General features: G+C 40.1%; 1 protein-coding gene across 1 annotated transcript in view; it reads left to right on the forward strand.

The window, feature by feature from the left end:
* The window catches only part of LOC139050014 (mitochondrial potassium channel ATP-binding subunit), a 38,113-nt gene that overhangs the window by 5,799 nt on the left and 9,682 nt on the right, over window positions 1–22,632 (forward strand). Inside the window, exons 5-12 of the mRNA XM_070526085.1 lie at window positions 1,212–1,287; window positions 2,124–2,264; window positions 2,420–2,505; window positions 4,179–4,276; window positions 13,001–13,106; window positions 16,571–16,643; window positions 17,965–18,084; window positions 19,594–19,666. Coding sequence (XP_070382186.1) covers window positions 1,212–1,287; window positions 2,124–2,264; window positions 2,420–2,505; window positions 4,179–4,276; window positions 13,001–13,106; window positions 16,571–16,643; window positions 17,965–18,084; window positions 19,594–19,666 — 773 coding nt within the window. The remainder of the gene's footprint in view (window positions 1–1,211; window positions 1,288–2,123; window positions 2,265–2,419; window positions 2,506–4,178; window positions 4,277–13,000; window positions 13,107–16,570; window positions 16,644–17,964; window positions 18,085–19,593; window positions 19,667–22,632) is intronic.

A 22,632-nucleotide genomic window follows, 5' to 3' on the forward strand; every position in this document is an offset into this window, starting at 1 on the left:
ACAAATGTTGCATGCGCCGACGGGGCCGTATACAGTGGCGGCTCCATGCGGCACGTCGTAGAAGCCGCACCGAAAAAAAAAATGCAGCGCCCGGGCAGGTGGCTCCGGCGCGCTCTCAACAGCGATAATTTCTTTCCAGGCCGCCAGCACGATAATGGCTCCGAGGGCTTGTGACCTTTTCTGGTCGCCGCAAACAGCGGAGTTTCTAAATGTTTCTCGCTCCGTGCTTTTAGTCAAGGATATTCTCATAAATATAATGGCTACAGGATACTGTTTGAGGAATTATCAGGAAAGGTTTATCAAATGAATCCCATAGAAATTTCCGAGGTGGAGGTGGATTTAAAAAATATTAGCCATATATATATATATATATATATATATATATATATATGTGTGTGTGTGTGTGTGTGTGTGTGTGTGTGTGTGTGTGTGTGTGTGTGTATATAGTGGTGCTACAAGGTAAACAGAACAAGTATTTAATTTCAACAGTTTCGATCGGTAGACCGATCTTCATCAGGATTTACAAAAAAATGGCAGTTCGGCCCTGGTAGTGAAGACACCAGACCGGGTGCCTGGTCGTTCTCAGATACATCAAACCGAGAGGGACAGATGTGACAGTGATCGATTTTCGGTGCTTTGGCAGATTTACAGCTGCCTTTGGCAGCTATGCAGGGCAAGAGGAAGGCGGAGTCCCATGTATGTAGAGCAAGGAGGTGTAGAGCAAGGAGATTTCCTTTGGGGCATTGTGCTGTAGTTTGGTAAACGGAAACTTTCACATTGAGAGAAGAAAGCTTTGTAGATTACCCTATTGTTGTTTCAGGTGTATTCCATACTGTAAAGAGTATCTGTTTTTGTCAAATTTATTCCAGTTAGTCAAATTAGTTAAAATGAAAGTGCAGATATAATGCAAATGATATGTTGATGTAAACTAATTGACTGTTACTGAAGTGCTGTAAGTTAAAGAAAAAAAAAATACCTTGTGGTAGTTTACTTGTCTAAGCAGCATCTTATGCTGCATTTAGTTGTAGGAGTCAAGTGTTTTACTTATGCCATGGACCTCTGATTTTTTCACTTGTATACTAAAATTCATCCTTTCTTGGCTTGATGAAACTTACTAAACATACCTTGTTATCAGATCATTGTTATTAACATATGTGAAGACCTTATATTAAGCACTAGTTTATAATTGCCTCCTCGCTTGTCCTTTACAGCCTCAGTGGAGATGTACAGGAGTTCAAAAGTGCCTTCAAGCTGTGCATATCGCAAGGAATCAGGAGTGTGGCCCAGGTGTGCATATTTTTCATCACTGTGTCATCAGGCTTCTTGTAGAGTAGTAACCTTTTATCATTACACTATTTTGCAATAAAGATTAGCCTGTTATAACTGGGCTTTTTTTTTTGTCCTTGGAAAAATATTTTAACTCCACATTCAAATCAGTTCAATTGAGTTTATTGACCATATAGTACTGGATGGCTACTTGGACTAAAAGCTGCATAGAAAGCTTGACAGAGGCCCAGGTAGTCGTTACAAGGCACACACAGCAAAACAGCAAAAACAAGATACTTAACAATAATATGTGAAGTAGAAATTTAAGTGTATATGCTGATAAACAAAGCCACAAAGGCAATTTTCTTCCCCAGGTTGAAATGCCAGCAAAATGTCTCAAGCTCAGCAAAATGTCTTCATAATCACATATTGCTTCATTGTACACTTTTTAACTGGTAAAGCAAGGAGAAACCTTTCTATGCTGCTGGCATCCATGCACTGTGGAAAAGCTGGGTTAAGTGCATCAGTTTCATGGTGGATTACCTTGAGAAGTGAGACCACTTCCACGCATGTGAACATGTTTTGTAATCCAGAAAAATAAGAAGTCTAGGTTTGACTTGAACACCCCTCATATGTGAATTTATGAGCAGGAAACTGGCCAATGCATTTTTGTATGTGACCTTATAGCATCAATGCTGCCAAAGTTGAAACTTTTGCTATGCAATGAGCGAGAAGAATTAGGGGAATCTAGGGGCTAAATTTTTTTTTAGTTGCGGACCACATTAAGGCATTGCTCATGTTGCTGGTCAGCAACACCTTGTTACTGCACAATCTAACATAAAAATTCTCTCTTTCAGACGGTTGGGTGTGCGATATCACTGTATTTTATCTCGCCGAAGATGACCATGTTGACTGTGGTCGTTATGCCTGTGATGTTGGCAACCGGCACGGTATTTGGCTCATTTCTGCGAGTACTCTCTCGGAAAGCACAAGAGCAGGTGAATATGGGTTGCCTGTCGGTAGTTTTATTCCTTACCGGCACGATAACAATTCTTGAGTGTGCTAGCTTTGACATTTTCTTCTTTTTTCACAGTGGTTGCTTTAGGTGTTGTCTTTTGTAGTTACTCTGCTATGTTTTCTGCCTTTCTTGTAGGGTGCCCGAGCTGCAGGTGTGGCTGATGAAGCATTGAGCAACATCAGGACAGTTCGGTCATTTGCTATGGAGGATGCCGAAGCTCAGTGAGTTCACTACAGTCCCTTTTGCTTACGCACTGCATCACAAATTAGTGGAATTCCTGTGCGTGATTTAGGCCAAGGCCTAGAATAGGTTTTGGAGACCTAATTGTGAGGCATATATTTATATTTTCTATCGTTAAGTGATAAGTTTTGTTTGATATGTAGACAGACTGCTAGGTGCCATATATACTGCACTAAGGGCTGCGCTCATGTAATCTTGAAATAAAGAATTTGAAGACTTAACATAGCGTTGTAGCTTGTGTACATGCTCTTGGATTCTGAGCGTGTGGTATGCATGGTCTGCAGACAATCTGTGAAAAGCTTTAATGTTACAGTCATATATATATATATATATATATATATATATATATATATATATATATGTATTACACACACACACACACGGTGTTTTCTTTAGCTGCACAAAATTTCCCTATGGCATGTAGCACGATTCAAACTCTTCACCTAAACTACTCGATGAGGCAATCACTACTTCCACAAGAAATCAAAATGGTTAATTTAATTATTAACGTAATTACACTATTTAAGCTTAAATTAATTACTTTATGTCACATATTTCAATCTACGAATTGTAGCCACTTAGTTCACATGGTGTATCCACATGGAATGAATTCTGTGGACTGCACCAGTTTCCAGATATTAATTTGTTAAGTGTCCGAAGAAATGCACTGGCGTTCCAGTTACTTAATTAAGAAACCGCTGTTTTATGCATTGAAGCACTAAACTAACTGGAACACCAATGCATTTCGTGGACACTTTGAAAATTAATATCTCGGAACTGGTGCTGTAGAAGAATTCGTTCCAAGTGAATACGCCATGCGAACTCAGCAGCTATAATTCGTAGATTGAAATATGTGATGTAAAGTAATTAATCAAAAATAATTAGCATAATTATGTTAATTAGTGAAGCAACCATTTTGATTTCTTTTAGAAGTAATGGCTGCCTCATCGAGTAATTTAGATCAAGGCTTATAATTGTATTATCTGCCACAGGCAATATTTAAAAAATGCGGTGCAGCTAGAAGAAAACACCCTGTATATAACACCATGGAGGGCACTGAAGACTATTGCATCCAACAGGGGGCTACCTATCTTAATGTGAGCAGTGATGACAGCGACAGCAGTGAGGACTATAGACAGGCACCAGCTGCATGACATGCTTGTGTAACCAAATATTTGTGTCATGAAAACAACAGCATTCACTCTTTTTGGACCAAGAAATAAAAGGGTATTACTTGCAGCCCAAAAAATTTGGCCCTAATGGCTTGGCCTGGTGCAAGGGCCGCATGTTGTCAAGATAGAAAAAAAATGTGCGGCTCTTACACGAGCATATGCAGTACATTAGAAAGTAAGGTTAAATAAAGAAAGCTAAAGTTGAATACAATAATGCCAGGTAAGGTGAGACTAGGTTGATACTCAAGTTGGTTATGTATGCATGTTGATTGATTGATTGATTGATTGACTGACTGACTGACTGACTGACTGACTGACTGACTGACTGACTGACTGACTGACTGACTGACTGTGACTGACTGACTGACTGACTGACTGACTGACTGACTGACTGACTGACTGACTGTGACTGACTGATTGACTGACTGACTGAGTTTTTGAGCTAGCCTATATTTCACTCTTTTTGTTCATATTCCTACAAGGCTCTTTAAGCATGAAATTGACAAGGCTGAAAACCTGCATACTGCACTTGGCGTTGGTATTGGCTGCTTTCAAGGACTTACCAACCTCAGCCTCAATGGTAAGGCTTGTCCTTTAACCATTTTATTAGCAATATCAAAATTTCTTTTTGCTTATAGCTGTTGTCTGGTTAAAGTGATCTCACTTACTCTGTCAATGCCTGCAGGGCCTTTTTAGTGAATCAGTCTATGGTGAAGAAGAGACTGTTCCTTTGGTACTACAGTTTCATTTCTGGTCCTGGTTATGTTATTTGAATAATTGTTATGATGTAAAGCCCATTTACTCGTAAAATGCAAAATTTCCTCCTTGTTCCTCCGGAGGGCCCAATAGAGACTTTGACTATGGGACCTCCTTTTGAATTTTAAATCTGTCAAAACTTGTGACCTCTTAGGCGCAATAAACTTGTAAACTTGTAAGCACTTTTAATATCTGCTGACACACATTATGCTGACACATGCTGTATAAGCCATGTAGGAATGCTCAGACCGTGGAATTCATCAGTCATTCATTCAACTTGATGTAATGAGAATATGATTTTTCTGTTACCTTTGGCCAATCACCTGGTCCAAGTACACTGGGCACAGCGGCATCACCACGATGTGGGTCGCATCTAATCCCATCCTCTATTTTGTACAGATCGTTGGCCTGCTGATCACTGTCAACAACACGCGCGTGGAACCGGCGAACGCCGTAACGGCGCATGAGCAGAATTTCCATGACCTCGAAGCACCGGATAATCTACAAGCATCATCATGGGCAAGGCTACCCTTTCACCCAACAGAGACGTTACAGTGCTACCACGTGACCAAAGAGTGGATGGCGACATGGACGGATTCCGCTATAAAAGGCTTTCCAGCGGACTTGCCTGGCACTGGGCATGGCGGCATCACCACTATGTGGGTCGCATCTAATCCCGTCCTCTATTTTGTACAGATCGTTGGCCTGCTGATCACTGTCAACAACACGCGCGTGGAACCGGCGAACGCCGTAACGGCGCATGAGCAGAATTTCCATGACCTCGAAGCACCGGATAATCTACAAGCATCATCATGGGCAAGGCTACCCTTTCACCCAACGGAGATGTTAGAGCGCTACCACGTGACCAAAGAGTGGATGACGACATGGATGGATTCCGCTATAAAAGGCTTTCCAGCGGACTTGCCTGGCACTGGGCACGGCGGCATCACCACGATGTGGGTCGCATCTAATCCCTTCCTGTATTTTGTACAGATCTTTGGCCTGCTGATCACTGTCAACAACATGCGCATGGAACCGGCGAACGTCGTAATGGCGCATGAGCGGAATTTCCGTGACCTCGAAGCACCGGATAATCTACACAAGCATCATCATGGGCAAGGCTACCCTTTCACCCAACGGAGACGTTACAGCGCCATGTGACCAAAGAGTGGATGACGACATGGACGGATTCCGCTATAAAAGGCTTTCCAGTGGACTTGCCTGGCACTGGGCACGGCGGCATCACCACAATGTGGGTCGCATCTAATCCCTTCCTGTATTTTGTACAGGTAAGCAAACAACACGGAAAGTGCTTTCGTTCTGACGATCCATTTTTGGTGGTGTTGCCGTGCCCACGGTTGTTGACAGGAGATGAGGTGTGTTCAGCGTATTTGCTGTTTTCTATGCTCCGTCTAGAAAGACACTGCCGGTAAAAGGGTCACTATTGGGGTCACCATAGGGGTCAGGCATGTGCTGCTCCGGAATATGTTGCGCATTGTTCAGTGCTGCTTCATGTGTCCGATGGTTACTACTGCTTTGTGGTGACATCGAAACTAACCCAACCCCGGCCCTGACTTCGCACAAATAGCAAAACAACTTAGTGAGATTGCAATCAACATTAGGAAAATTAAATAAAACGGCCTTACTGATATTGACAAAAAATTAGATTCTTTGGCCAGTCTAGAAATTAGGGTTACGTCGTGCCAGGAGCAAATTGCTTATCTTGAAGCAAGAATTGATGACCTGGAGAACCAAAGCAGGAGATCTAATATCATTGTTTACGGACTACCTGAAGCTGAAGAAGAGAAAACCGAATCGCTAGAGGGTGCTGTGAACAATGAGATAGTAAAAGGTATTCTTGAGCTAGAACCAGTGGCTATAGAACGTATTCATAGGTTGGGACGGCCATCGCCTGGCAAGGTCAGGCCTGTTATTCTCAAGCTCCTAGATTCAAGAGACAAAATTACAATTCTAAAGCAGGGAAACAAACTGAAAGGCATGAATTACTCTATTGGCGAGGATTTTTCAGTAAGAGTGCGGGAAATCAGAAGGAAGCTATGGCAAAGCTGCAAAATGAATCGAGAGAACGGCGAGAAAGCCTCGCTGGTATACGATAAGCTATATATCAATAAAAAAGCATACGTTTAGGACGAAAACAAAAATGATAACGTACCTGTTAAAAAAAAACGGAACCAAAAAGCAACGCACAATGGGAAGCGAAACCCGACGGCCAAATACTAGAAGCCAAGCACCTTTGCCACAGATATAACTGAGCAATGCGACCAGATCCCTCGTCTAGAAAGCACATCCAAAGTAAAAATCGCTAGGTCCTCAAAAAAAAAAACACGGAGATTTAACCAAATGGAAAGAACTGAAGCTACTTAACATAAACGCGCGCAGTGTCACTAATAAAATAGATAAGTTAGAAACCATACTTATGCAGCACGATCCTCACATTGTGGTGATAACAGAGACGCTGAGTAAGGAAATTAGTGACGATGAAATCTTTCCCTCATGTTACAATGTATATCGAAAAGATAGAACTACTAGAGGTGGGGGAGTAGCCATCCTTGTTAAACCCGAAGTAAAAGCTACGATTACAACTGATGTTGGCATTCCTGAATGCTTGTGCATACAGTTGTCCTGTTGGGGACATAGCTTCACCTTATATGCATGTTTCAGGCCTCCGGACGCGTGCCTGGAGTATGTAACTGTGCTCAAAGAACATATGTCACTGTATCATAATAAAAAAATTTTGGTAGTCGATAACCTTGATTTGCCAAGTGTGGACTGGGAGGGACTGTTCTGTTCCCAGGCCAGTAAAAACGCTAACATTATTTTTGATATCATGCTCGCTCACGACCTAACTCAAATAATCAAACAACCCACACGCGTACAAGGACACGCAAGCTCAGTTCTAGATTTGGTATTTGTAAATAGGGCTTTTTCACAACATACCATTCTAGTGGAACAAGGGCTGTCCGATCATGAACTTGTAAGCGTGTCAATTCCTCTTCTTAAATGCAGTAGCTACCAAAAATCTCCCATTCGGTATTTTAAGGACTATTCCCGAGCTGACGATGCTCGTTTGCTTGAATACATGGAAACCATACTTGCAGACTTTGATGATGGTGCCCCAAACACGCACGCTCTTTGGGACAAATTTGTTGAGGCGTGTCATTATTGTATGAACGACTTTATACCCAGCAAACGCAAACAAACACACAGGCGTACACCCTGGATGACTCGTGAAATCATTAAATTGAAAAGAAAAGTTAAACGGCTAAGAAAGCAGCATGCGCACTGCAAAGTTATCAACGATCACTAAAGAATCCTTGCACAAGCGATGCATCACGCAAAGGATTACTACTTTAAAACTGTAATGCCCAATTTTATAAAGAATGATCCTTCCAAATTCTGGAATTATCGTAGTGAAACCAAGAAAGCAGTTTCGAAGATATCAGTTGGCGGTAGCATGGTTACAAATTATGAAGATATAGCAAATCATTTTAGCGCCTTTTTTCATAGCATGTTTTCAGTATCCGGACCATGTACGCCTAACGCAATCTCATTTCAGCCATACAAAATCAATTTTATTTCATATCCTGGTTTGGTTTCTATGCTTTTAAACTTAAACACGAAAAAATGTTGCGGTCCTGACGATCTTCCACATGTGTTTCTTCGACGATATGCCGAATGCGTTGCCAAGTTCCTTTTCATTATTTTTAATAGTTCCTTGTTAACAGCAACCTTGCCGTGTGACTGGAAGACGGCCCTAGTAATCCCCATCTTCAAAAAAAGGCGACAGATTATTACTATCTAATTACAGACCGATATCTTTAACTTCCTCATGTTGTAACTCGTCACTGTTACACATGAGTTTGCCAAAGGTCTTGATAATAATATTCAGATAGACACAATTTTTTTAGATTTCTGTAAGGCCTTTGATAAAGTTCCTCATGACAAACTAATCTATAAACTAAACAACATTGGTCATCGGAAGGTGTTGGTCGCTTGGGTGGCTGAATATTTGAGAAATCGGGTGCAGTTTGTCACAGTCGAGGATCTAAATTCGCGCCTTCTACCAATCACGTCAGGTGTGCCCCGAGGCAGTGTGCTAGGGCCCCTGCTATTTGTGGGCTATATAAATGTTATTTATTTATTTATTTATTTTATTTATTTATTAATCATACCCTCAGGGCCATTACGGCATTATAGAGGGGAGTGGTTACAAGCAAAAACGGGTAAATTCAACAAACAGGAGTTATTAGTGCAGAAAATTATGTATATGAATATGTATAAACAAAACTATTTAACAAATGGCACCTAGGTATACAATGTTAGCTAAGGCATTTGTGAGTACAGGTTGAACAATATGAAAAAAAAGGTTCCTAGTTATACAGTGTTAGCTATGACATTCTTGAATAATTGGTGATCTGCGATAGTGGCTATCGAGGCGGGGAGGTGATTCCACTCATTGGAAGTGCGTGGTACAAATGACTGCAAAAAAGCGTTCGATCTGCAAAATGAAATGTCAACCTTATGAATGTGGTCCAGTCTGGGTGATACATACGGAGGCGGAGAAATAAGTTTGTTGCGTAGCAGCGGGTGATGAAATAATTTATGAAAAAGGCACAAACGGAACAATTTTCGCCGTGATCACAAGGACGGTAGGTTGAGGCTAGATTTCATGGCACTGATACTCGCGGTTCTATTATAGTTAGAAAGAATGAAACGAGTAGAGTTATTCTGAACCATTTCTAGTGAGTGTATTAGGTTTACTTGACCTGGATCCCAGATTGAAGCAGCGTACTCAAGTTTAGGTCGTATTAGAGTTTTACAGAGGATTAATTTTAAGGAAGAAGGTGCTTTGGAAAAGTTGCGTCGTAAGTAACCTAGCATTCTGTTAGCGTTACTTATTATATGGGTGATGTGAGTATTCCAAGTAAGATCAGAGGTGATGTGAAGGCCAAGGTACTTGTAAGTTGTTACCAATTCTAATGGAGTGTTATTAAGGGAGTACACAGGTGGTTCACCTGTAGTTCGAGATACACGCATGAATTTACACTTGTTAACGTTTAGTTCCATTAACCATGAATTGCACCATGCAGAAATGGCGTTAAGGTCAGCTTGAAGCCTGGTAACATCCTCGTCGCGAGTTATTTCGGTGTAAATTATGCAGTCGTCAGCAAATAGGTGAATTTGAGATGAAACACAGGAAGGTAAGTCGTTAATATATATGAGAAATAGGAGGGGTCCAAGCACGGAGCCTTGTGGTACACCTGAATAAACAGGACTCAGATTAGATGTTGCTTCGTTAGCTGAAACGAACTGTGAACGGTTAGTGAGGAAAACTTCAAGCCAGTACAGAATTTTAGGCTCAAGGTTTAGTTGTTGCAGTTTGTAGATTAATAAGCTATGGCACACTTTATCGAACGCTTTTGCGAAGTCCAAAAAAATTAGATCTGCAACTGAAGAGTGGTCAAGCAATAGGTTTAGTTTATGCGTGAATGATACTAGTTGGGTGTCACATGAGTATGTTTTGCGGAAGCCGTGTTGAAACTCAGAAAAAAAGGAGTTTTCTTCTAAGAAGTTGGCGATATGAGAAGACAGAACATGCTCGATAATTTTGCATGGTATACTCGTTAAGGAAATAGGCCGATAGTTCAGTGGGGAATGTTTAGTACCTGTTTTGTAGAGTGGAATCACCTTCCCCACCTTCCAATCAGCAGGCAGTGAACCATTGTCAAGTGATTGCTGGAAAATCTTTGCAAGAATAATGGAACAATATGTGCTAGTGTTTTTTAGAAACTTAGCGTTAATTAAGTCACAGCCAGGAGCGGATGAGAGTTTCAATGAGGCGATTATTTTTTCTATGCCAACGGGTTCGATTATTAAAGGGTGCATTGCGGCGTAGTCGTAAGATAGTGTAGTTGGGCGTGTTACATGAGCGTGTTTAGAAAAGTTACGCGCAAAAATGTCATTTAATACAGATGCGCAATCGGCAGGGGCAATTGCAGTATCGGTGCTATCAACAAGGGTTATGACGTCGTCATGTTTTGGGTTAATAGTGCGCCAGAACTTTTTCGTATCAGTAGTTAGCATGGAAGGCAATGTGTTATTTAAAAAGTAATCTTTAGCTTGTTTAAGCGCTGTTATGTAGTTATATGTAGCGTGTTTGTAAGCTGCCCATCTTTGAGCGTTTCCAGATGTTTTGGCTAGTCTGTACGAACGTTTCTTTTTGTTCGAAAGGCGCTTAATGTGGGTGTTGTACCAGGGAGCGTTATCATTACAGGAAAAAGTGTAGGTAGGGATAAATTTTCTTGTTAGTTCACGAATTTTAGTAACAAACATATTCCAGTTCATTTGAACGCTGCGGTTATCGAAATCAGTCAGGAAAGTATCAAGGAATATACAGAGCTCGTTGTTAATTGATTCAAAGTCAGCTTTCTTATAGTCGTGAATTGTCTTGATCTTTTTTTCTGATTTCGGTCGTGAAATGTTGATGTTGAAATGGATAAGGGAGTGATCGCTTAAGGATGGTAAGTAAGTAATGTTCGAAATAAAATCGGGTCGTGTTGTTAACAGAAGGTCAAGGGTGTTAGCGACTTGTGGTGTGATTCTGGTCGACTGGGTTATCAGTTGATTGAAAGAGAACAGTGCGCACAAGTCAAGAAAATCTTTTGCTAACGCGGAGAACGGTTGTATCACGATGGGTTCACTATGCCAGACTATGTTTGGAATGTTGAAATCACCTAGTAGAAACAAGGGTAAGGAAGGATAGCGTTATCGTAGATATAATTGATCCAACTGTTCAAATTCGATTGTTCGCAGATGACTGTATATTATTCCGTGAAGTTTGCAGCATACATGATCAACAAGAACTAAACAAAAATCTAGATTACATATACCAATGGTGTAACCAGTGAGGCATGGTCGTAAATGCACAAAAAACAGTTTTCATTTCTATAACAAACAAAAAAAATCCCCTTTTCAGTTTGCTTACTCTCTAGGTTCATCTACAGTTAATCATGTCGATAGCTACAAATATTTAGGTGCAACGTTCACTGCTAACCTCTCCTGGAATTCACACGTTGATAACATTTGTTCTTCTGCTTTCAGAAAGTTGTGTATCCTAAGACACAAGCTTCGTAATTCACCACCAAATGTAAAACTTCTATGCTATCAATCATACATCAGACCAAAGCTAGAATATGCAAGCATAGTATGGGACCTCTACACGAAACATAACATTGATAAACTCGAAAGAATTCAAAGAAAGGCTGTTCGATTTATCTTTCCTAAATTTCATTGTGTGGACTCCCCGTCAGAACTAATGACAGCCTATAACATACCCCCCTTTAGTACAGAAGAAGACAATTTCACTTGGGCTTCCTGAATTCTCTCCTTAACCAGCAATTCGCTATTGACCCTCCATTGTATTTATCCCCCCTATCAACAAGACATACACGACATCAACAACCAAGATCTTTAACGCCATATTTCGCAAAAACAGATGCTTATAAATTTTCCTTTTTACCGCACACAGTGTCTCAATGGAATTCTACACCAGAGCGCGATCGTCTTGCTATCGTGTAGCATTGTATACATTTAGCCATTGTGTTCATTTTTGCTATTTTGTATCTGGATGTAAAACACAATGTATGTACACCCATATACTCAGTGTGATTTGTTAAAAAGAAAATGCCTGTCCTGCTTGGACCACGTTATGTAGTCTGCAGTATGAATGAATGAGTGAATAAACAAACAAACAAACAAACAAATAAATAAATAAATAAACAAACAAACTATATATATAAAAAAAGGGGCACATGCAACTGCCTTTTATTGTTGTACTCAACTATATAGTACTTTGTGAGCAATGGTATACTGTTGTAGGCTGCCAGCATGTGTTCTCTCTGTTCTCTACCTTTCTGTTAGCCTGTTTGTGGCAAGCTGCTTTGGCTTCTTTTGTGGGTTTGTTTCAATTTATTTTCAATTTATTTATCACATAAGTACATTTAGGCATGAAATATATACGGAAGGAGATCTCAAAGAGAAAAGCTGCAAGGTAGAACACTTACAAACAGGAAAAATAAACATTGTCACAGCAGAGGGCAAATTGTTACACACACAATAGAAATGTGAGTGTAAATGCATAGTAAACAATAAAGCATAACTATGGAAGCAGAAAAATTACAAAAGAATACTACATCAGAATTAAAGGTAAATTATGGGGTTTTATTTGCCAAAACCACTTTCTGATTATGAGGCACACCTACATCAGAATATATGCTAAATCGAGATTACGTGTACTGCAAGAAGGTGTGCAACCCGAATTTAAATAATCTAATGGCGGTATTAGTTCATTAGGCTAGTGGTTAAGTCCTTCCATAAAGAAGTTGAAGTGAAATTGGCAGTGAATTTTCCATAGTTAGTTCTTGGTTTAGACAGCAAAAAGTTAAAACTGTTTAAGCAGTTTCAGCTGCTTTTAGAACTCTGTCGATGGTCTTTATGCATTTTCTAAGAGCTGTTCTGGTTTTTGCAGGTGTTGTGCTTGGCGTATTGTATGTTGGAGGCACAATGATGGAATCAGACAGCCTGAATGCTGGCCAGGTTATGTCTTTTTTTGTGTCCAGCCAAATAATTCAGAGGTACGCCCAAAGAAAATGTGATGTAACTCCGAGGGTTTTACCCACAATGACTTAAATGATATTACTATGCCTTGTAGCAGTGTTACATATACATTGTGATCAGTAAACAATAATGAGTCTTCAGTACCTCTGTATTGTTGTGGTAAGCATTTCCTGTAGTTTTGCTAGTTTTGCTTATTCTGAGTGAATTTGTCTCTATCTTTTAGAGCTCTTTTAATGATGCTCTTGTAAACCTTTAATTTACAGTGTCTGCATATCGAGACGCAACTTACCTTTGAATGTTCTTAGTAATGCCGAGGAAACAACAAACTTGTCCATAGTGCTGAATGTAAACATCAGTTTCTATTAATAAAAAGCAATGGTGTAAGTCACTTCAGCACAGACAGTAGTGTAAAACAATGTTACTTTGAGAGTTGTACTACCAGGATTCATGAGTTGTTCAACATGTTACTTTGTATTACTTCTGTTAGGTACAACCACACAAAGCCAACTGATGACAAAACCAAGGAAAGCAAAAGGGAAACTACCTGTGTTCTTTAATTTAAATATAAGAATAATAAGGTAAAGGGAAACAAAAGTGGCCAGAAAACAGCTTGTTGCTCGTGGGAGCTGAAGCGACATCTTCCACTGTACGTATGAGATACTCTACCGATTAACCACCTTTGGTAAAAGAATGTTCTGCTTACACCACCATGGCCATGAGTGGTACTAGATAACACACTCGCAGGGCCAGATCTTCACATATGAGTGCCCTAGACAGAGAACAGCTGTTGCCATAGGTCAATTTGTAAAGGATCATGCCTCTAATTCAGAAAATGTGTATTTGGCTCCTACCGGTGGAGCAAGTCGTTTTTTGTCCACTCTCATTTCCCTTTACCTTATAATTTCTGCATTGCAATTAAAAACAAAAGGTTATTTCTCCACTGCTTTCCTGAACTTCATTGTCTGTTGACTTTACGTTGTAGTCTCTATAAAAAAAATTAGCCCCTCTGTAACACTTCTTCTCGTTCATTGCGGCTAGTTAGTCTTTCTTCTTGCCTCCCAGGTTCCTAATGAAAATATTAACCAGCTTGTCTACTTTAACGAACATTTCAGTTTTTTTTAAATTATGAGAACTGGTCAAGTGCGGCTGAAATGTTCTTGCTGCACACTTAAACTTTATTCTGCAAAGTTTGTGCTGTTTCCAGAAAAGTATATTATTTTGGAGGCCTTAAAAATGCTCAGTTGTACTATATTTACTCGTATAATGAGCACCCTTGTGTAATGAGCACAGCCCCCACCTTTCCAATAAAGAAGTGTGTCTTTTTTCGTTTTTCTTGCATAATGGTCGCACCCTGAACTTGCCATTTTGAAATATGAGACACATGGTACTATTCGGCCTGTGATATGGCGTCCGGCTGGTGCGATTGTGTCCGATGCCGTGTGTGTTGCCGAATTGTACCATGTCGCCTACTTTAATTGCGATAGCAAATATATGGACGCTCCAGGCACATTTTTTCCGTTGTCGACGTTGCCGCGTGCCTAAGGTGTAGGCGTGAGTGAAAGCGCATGTGGGAAGCTGACGATTGTGGCTCAATCTCACGTGCCGTCTTTCCGCGCTCAAAAGGCCCCGAGAGGGAGGGGCGGCATTGTACTCTGGCAGCAACTGCATATTGCGCAACCGCGCTTGAGGGGTGCTGACGATCGCGGCTCAATCTCCCGTGTACAAGGGTGGAAAGCTGTCTCCCGTCGTGCACATGGCACTGGGGGAGGGGAGAGGGTGGGGGGGGGGGTACGGTGGCGTTTTACTCTGGCAGCAACTGCACATTGTGTGGCCACAGTGTGCCATATCTTCAGAGTGATCTGTGGGGTGGGAGGGGGGGGGGGGTGGCTGAGTCGATAGCAGCTCATACCTTTGTGCACGCTGCGTTAGTTTGCGTTGAAGCAAATGTTTGCAAGTTTACACGGCCGATAAAACTACTATCCTTATTTCATGTAGCTGTCTACACATTTGCTATCGTGATCTATGGTTTGCACTTCGGGCGAAACTGACTTTTTTAGACGTGGCTGTGGGAAAAAAAATTTCTCGACGTTTTACCCTGTGTAATGAACGCACCCCCCAACGTTGTGCATATCTTTCTTGAGAAAAAAGTGCATTCATTATGCGAGTAAATACGGTAGTTTGTGACTGAATAACTTTTGTATATTTTTGGTCTTTGACACGTATGTGCTAGCTTTGCTTTTAAGTATGGTAACTTACATATTAACTTTGTATTATAAGTTATTTGGGCATTATAGTAAACTATTTCTATTGAAATGCATACTTGTAACAGAAAAGAAAAAAAAGAGCAGTTGAGATACTGTTGCCATAGCACAAGTTAACACAATAAGCAGCGACAATGCCCACATTTCAACCAGTTTGCATCAATTTTCTGAAACCCATTTCCTGCTAAAGATTTCTTGCTATGCATGTCATCTGAGTGTACTTACAGAAAGAGTCTTACCTTAAGCAATCATTTAAACTATTGTCTGCCTTTATGCTCTGTGTGAAGACACAGAACTGGCTATCTGTAGTCGTCTTGAGGTGGCTCTTAGCTTGTTTACCTGGCTGCATCTGGTCTCCCTGTTATGTTAAGCTCATAAATTTAATATGCATATTTGGTTTTGCAATGAGATTTGGAACTGGTGTCTTGCATTGCATGGTCAACCAAAGTAATATGTGGATAGGCAGTGTGTTGGAACGTAACAAAAACAAAAACGAAAAATAAAAAAATATTTTTATTACTGAAACATTTATTATATTGTTTCAGAGTGAAACCGAAATATTTTATCTCAGTTTTCAGTTCAAGGGGCAAGTCGGCAGTCCAAAATAACTGACATCACGCAATGTCAGCATTAACACGTATCTCAGGCAGAGACAGTGTGAGCGATAGCTGGCTGAGTGCTCCACTAATCTATGTCGCTTGTTGCACTAGCAGATTGGCATTGAAGAAAAACCCAGGGCTTGCACGCTGAAGAGCTTATCGTTTCATTTTCTACGAGTACAACACTTTGTTACTGAAGTTTTATCATTCGTTTATGTTCGTTTAAGTTCCTTTTTTCATGACAGTGGCCTCGCATTTGGGCAAATGCACTCGATGAGGTGCTGCTTCTGAGATAATGCTCAGTGCCTTGCCTCAAGGCACGGAGCATGATCTCAGAATTTATAATTCACCTACTGAGAAAAATAACTATGTTTTTATCATTACTATGCTTCAGAAATACTTGCAGGCAAACCAAAACTGTTATGAACCGTTACGGATCATTTTTTTTGTTATGGAGCAGAACTGGTACAGAACTTTTTTCACTGGAACGAAATAAAACCAAAATGAAAAATATTTCGTTCTGACACCCTTTGGATAGGGAAGTTTTCTATGAAGGTAACCGTGACATTTAAAAAAGGCTCGTCTCATTTTGCCATTCTTTTTGTTTGGTCAAATATGCAGGTCGCTTTCACAGCTCTTTGTCCTCTTTGGACACTATGTCCGTGGTATCGCTGCTGGATCAAGAATCTTTGAGGCAAGTCTGAACGGACTTTGCATTTGGGATCACGCTGTCTATCTGAGGTGCTCTCAATATGCTAAGTTTGATGGTTATTGACATTCTTATACTAGTCGCACAGCTCTTGCCTCCACATGCTTAGAAAAAATATATATATATAAAGACAGAAAGTAGCATCTACAGCGTGGTCTAGTCAATTGAAATGATATATCCTTAGAAGTGAATCAACCTGTGTTCATTTTGTTTAAGAGTGTAGGACACATGGCTGAAATCGTCAAACGTCATTGTTGCATCCTAAGCACTGGCTTGCTTGAATCTGTGAAGCATAGCCACATGATGCCATCCAAGGTTGTGTTTTCTGCCTCTTCACTTTCAAGCAGATATCAAATTCCATGTGTGGTGACTAGCTGTGCATAGACACCAGTGTTATGATATTAGTGGGCTATTAAATGCACTAAAAAAGGATGAGCAAGAAAAATTAAGTAGTTGTGACCTCCATCAATCTATAGTCAGCTGCAAAAGCTTAAGGAGTTGTGAAAAGCGTGAACTACTGTGAAGCTCGTGCACATAGTTTCATATATAAGGTTTCTGTGTGTAAAGTCGAAAATCTATATAACAAACACACATATATTGAATTACTCGATGTAAGTATGAAGGCTTTCTTGCTGATATCATTGAGTAATGAATATATGCTTATAACAAATGTCAAACATAATGAGCGTACTTTATCGAACGCAGCTTCATTATAATGAGCTTCAACTGTGGTAGCCTTTGCAACCTACGCAGTGATAAATTCGATTAGAAGTGCATTGCTATAACAGAGCAGAAGCTCACATTTTTTTGTGGAATCCTTGTCCGTGTAAATGTTTGTGGCTGACTGTGCATTGGTTCTATGAGCAGTATCATGGATTATCGCTTCATGTAAAAGCAGGATTGTTACTGTGATTGTGTGCTTCTTGATGATGTGCTTTTCTTTACCTGTAACATTGTGGGTGTTAGTTGATTAAGCAACGGCAGTACATGCTTATTGTATGAAGGGAGTACAGTAGAACCTTGTTGACATGCTTCAGGTTTAAAAACTTTGTTTTTATGTTCATGGTGAAAAGCATTGAAAGTACTCTCAGAACATGTGATTTCAATAATACAATTTCTTCTTATGTTTTCCTTCTTTCTTCTTTTTTCTTATTTTCTTTAAGGAAACATAATCCGAATTCTGATGTAGGTGATGTCCGCACTGTTGTGATGTCGATATGAGAGTGCTGCTGTTTTTATTTCTTTTTATTCACTGCATCAAGGCTTTGCAGTTAGTAATTGATGCTTGATTTTTTTTTTCTTATAGCTTATCGACTTGAAGAGTGAAGTGGCTATAACTGGAGCAAAGCAGCTAAACCTCAGTACATTGCGCGGGGATGTTGAGTTCCGCCACGTTTATTTTGCCTATTCAACAAGGCCAGACCAAGTAAGTCACCAAAAACAGTGTATTGTGACGAATAGCAACACATTATATCAGTGATCTTTGAGTTGATATCTACCAGCTCCAATGTTTTAAGAGTTCTACCATGATTCCCTCTTATGGTGTGCCTTGGATTGATTACCCAAGAAAGTGGAAATAGAAAACAAGTGCAATTATCAGTTGTCCTTATATTTAGTGCAACCAGAGAAGCCATTCTTACTGCAAGTGGCTGTGTCATTCTAGGGCAACATATATATATATATATATATATATATATATATATATATATATATATATATATATATATATATACAAACACTAGTGTATAATGTGCGTGCTTTAATGTAACTGAATTCTGAATTTGCGACCAGCTGTTGTTTTTCTTTCTTTCCCTTTGATATAGCCCAATCAATCAATCAATCAATCAGTCAAAAAGTGTATACAAGTGAAAATATTTATTTTCCTGATGTGAAACACATGTCTTTAGTATGCTCTCACTAGCCCGCTTATACTTGGACCTGACTTGGACCATCCCAGTTTGCTCAAATGTTTTTGACCATTTTTGGTAGCAGGCAGATAAGTTACCAGAAGCATACAGGAAAGCACTTTATGAGTATTGAAAGGAAATTTTTCCCATTACCAATGATATGTGGCCATGAGTCTGCCCATTAACAATGCCCAGTAATTATGAATCTCACAAGGAATTTGGACACGTAGCAATGAATATCTTGCCTACTGGTTCTCCTAAGTAATAAAATGAGCACACAAATTGACAGGGAAGTCAACCTCATGTCTTTGTTGGTAGCAGTGTCTAACCACATTTCATGTGCACTTTTTTGCCATCAGCGTCTGTGTGGCATTGTGAGCTAACTAGCGGAGTTGTGGCATTTTGTGATATCTAAAGAAACGTATTCAGGTGTATTAACAAAAGAGCCATTTGATGACAGAAAACACCAAGGCTGAAAATCTTGTCACTCACCACAATGCGGCCAAAACTAGTTTGAACAGATATCCCAATTATGTGCATTCTGAAATTCATGAGAACAGCTAACGTATATTTTGAAATGTGTCAAAGTGATTTTGATTATGGCGTATGGCAGATGGTGGGCTTAGTAACAGTTGGAGATTCCAGATTTGGCCATGATGGATTGTCTTGGTCTGTTTCAATGAGTTCTGCACAATTACAGTTAATTTCACTTAAAAGATTAAGGCTTCTCTTACCATTAATTTCTCCAAAGCCAGAAAAATGTTTGGTATCTTGCTTTTCTGATTTCTGCGACTCCTGAGGACATATTTTGTTACAAACTATTATATTTTCCATTCTATCATGTCAAGTGGCCAATCCCACTGATAACAGCAGTGTTGCAGTGTCTGCAACATTACCAGATAGTGGAAACAATGCAAAGTGAAATGGATTATTACACATTATAGCCCTTGGAGACATAGAGTGGTGAATTACTAAAGTGTAGAGTGCTGCAGTCAAGTTTTAAGGTGAACTTATTCATTGTCTTCCAGACTGTTCTTGAAGATGTCTCACTCAAGCTTCCAGCAGGAAAGATAGTAGCCATATGTGGACCGTCAGGCAGCGGTAAGCTACTTCCTAATTGATGTGATGACAGTTTTATGACAGATCCTTTCATCTCAACCCTTTATGCCAACATTGTTGCCCTGTGTGATTGGGCTCGTGAATCAAGCCATACTGGCTGTGGTAGTTTAATGCCAGAGGAGTGCTTTAATTCCTAATGCAAGGTCTTTGGTTTGATTTGTAGCCATTTTGGCTGCATTCTGATGGACTGAAGGTACTATAGTAGAAGTTTGTTGTAACATGGACAATAAGCACAAAAGGAGATAGGAAATGAAGGTCTGGGAGCATTGTAACTGTTCTGCTTCTCAATGGACACCTGAACTGTCCCGTGGCCATGTGAAAGATGTAGGCTAAGTGCAAAGATATGGTAGAGGAAAATTACAATAAAATAGGTGTTAAAGAGAATAGAAAAAAGTGAAAAGCAGATGCAGGCACCTATATATACATGACTATGAATATCTATAAGAAGAGAGGATGGTCAAGTCGAGTATATTATTATTTTTTATTTATTTACCGTCATGGTCAAAACAGCATTACACAATGGTGTGGTCACAGACACAAGGATTAAGTACAAAACGAAGTCCTTCCTATTTATACAATATTAGCTATTACAGTAATGCCATGAACAAGTAAGTGTAGCATGTATCAAGTAACATTAAAGAGCCATAGAGGTTTAAATCCTCCACTATGAGACCTCTCATTGCTCTGTAGTTGAAAGTATGTTCTAAATCTGCCGCTGTGGCTACAACGACCTAGAACTTATGGGCAGTGTGCCATGTCTTATAATACGTGACTTGCAAAGTGATACTTGTAGCGGTGGCATTGCTGTCGCTCACTATTTAAAACATTTAGCAAGCCATAGCCCTAACCGCGAGCAGTCTGGAGCAGGTGTCGGGTCAGACGCCAGATGCACGCTCCAAATCGGCCGTGCTCTGGCGTGTGACGCACTTCACCTCTCCACCTTCAGTAGTTAGTGATAGCAGCACTGCCATTACTGACGACACAAAATGCATCAGGAGGAGAGGCGGGGTTGCACCACTCAGAAAAGGTTCTAGTGCACTCTACCATGGCTGTGAGTGGTGCTGACTGACATTCTTATATCCAGCATACACACACAAAATGTACTAACAAAAGTAGATAGGACGATAGCCGCTGTTGTAGCTCACTTTGTAGAGAATTGCATGTGGAATTCGGAATAGTATGTGGGTTTGGTTCCCGCCACTAGAAAGTTTCCTTTTTGTCCACTTTCATTTTTCTTTTCCTTGTCAGTTCTACATTTAAATTAACAATGAACATTTCAATTTCACCTGCACTTTCCTCAATTCATTGGCTTCGTTGTCTGTTGGCATCTAGTGGTTGTGACTAGCAAAAGTTTTTAACTCATTATCCTATACCGGGTTATCAGATTCAAGTTTTACAGAATTTTCAAAAATCGCCTGTGGTGAAAAGCACAATTCTAGTCCTTGATCTGGGTTATTCAAAGAGTTGGACATTACTTGCACAAGAAATTGAAACACATATTCAACTAATTAAGAAAAAATTACTAATTAACTTCATGAAATGTTCATTATGACTAGCCATGTCTCACTCTTTTGTGCATTTTTCCAGTAATAACGTAAATATTTTAAGTGGTTACAACAAAATTTGTCAGCAGGGTACTGTTGCACTTTATTGTCAACAAATTGTAGCTTGAGCTAAATTTGTTGAGCTCAAGCTGCAATTGCTCAAGCTTCATTGCCAAATTGTGGGACGAAATACATGTGCATTCATGTTACTTTTTTGTTTCAATCTATAAAAGAGTGTTTTCTTTAAAAAATTAGGTGGAACAACCGTGCAGCTCAATTGCTGGTATGATGGTGCATATCATGAGAAACCATGCCATCCTCAAAATTCATTCTAAGTGGATGTGCCTTGCAATCTCACCAGCTGCAATCCATAAATTGCTATATGTGTAAAAAGTAATTAATTGGGAAGTTCAGAAGTAAATTTTCGTCAATTAGTTAATGTATGTTTCGATTTCTCGTGCAACTAATGTTTGCCTTTTTGAATAATCCAGCTCAAGGATGAAAATTAAGCTATCTGCCACAAGCAATCTTTAAATATTCTGTAAAACTTAAAAAGAGCCAGGATGTAAGCTTCAATCTATATTGGCTCTCTATACTAAATCCTGACACCCCTTTGCAGTAAGTTCATTAGACTGACTGATGAGGTGAAGAGAGAGAGAGAAGGAAAGGCAGGAAGATTAACTGGATGATTTCCAGTTTGCTACCCTACATGTGGGGATAGGGAATGAAAAAGAGAAAATACAGGAGTTTGGATCAATCACATGCAAGGCACAGCGTTCTACAGTTGGGCACTCAAATCTGTTGCCTTCAGGCGCTGTAGAAGAGCTTGTATGGCTTTTTGGGCTAACGAGCAGTAAGGTGAGACATCCCAAACCAACACAAGAGCTTTGAGAGGTACTGTTGTTGGGTGCTCTAGATCAGTTTTGACCACCTGTGGCTCTTTTAACATGCACCCATTGCTCAGTACATGAGTGTCTTTGCACCCTGCGATCATTGGAATGTAGTCGGTGAGGCAGGCAATCAAATATGCAACCTTGTGCCCAGCTGCAGTACACCACAGCCACTGAGTTACTGCAATGAGTAACTAGCTTCATTGCAATATTTAGCTGTATTTTTTTCTTGCGTTCCATAGGCATCACTGGATAAGAACAGTTGTGCAAAAAAGAACAAACCAAAATCAGGCACAGTGCTAAATTCACTGTCTTGTAAATTGCACGTGCAGTGAACATCTGTCTGCTTTCTACCATTTTTGCATTATAGAAAACTTATAGGATAGGTATACCATCACACCTGCGCTTTGCAGTTCTCCTTGAGCTTCACGACGTCCCAATTGATGGCCACCTTGGTGTTACTCGCACACGACTGCGTGCACCATCGCTTCTATTGGCCTGGCCTGGCCAGCTC

The sequence above is a fragment of the Dermacentor albipictus genome, chromosome 9, assembly GCF_038994185.2.
Source record: "Dermacentor albipictus isolate Rhodes 1998 colony chromosome 9, USDA_Dalb.pri_finalv2, whole genome shotgun sequence".
Classification (NCBI taxonomy): Eukaryota; Metazoa; Arthropoda; class Arachnida; order Ixodida; family Ixodidae; genus Dermacentor; species Dermacentor albipictus.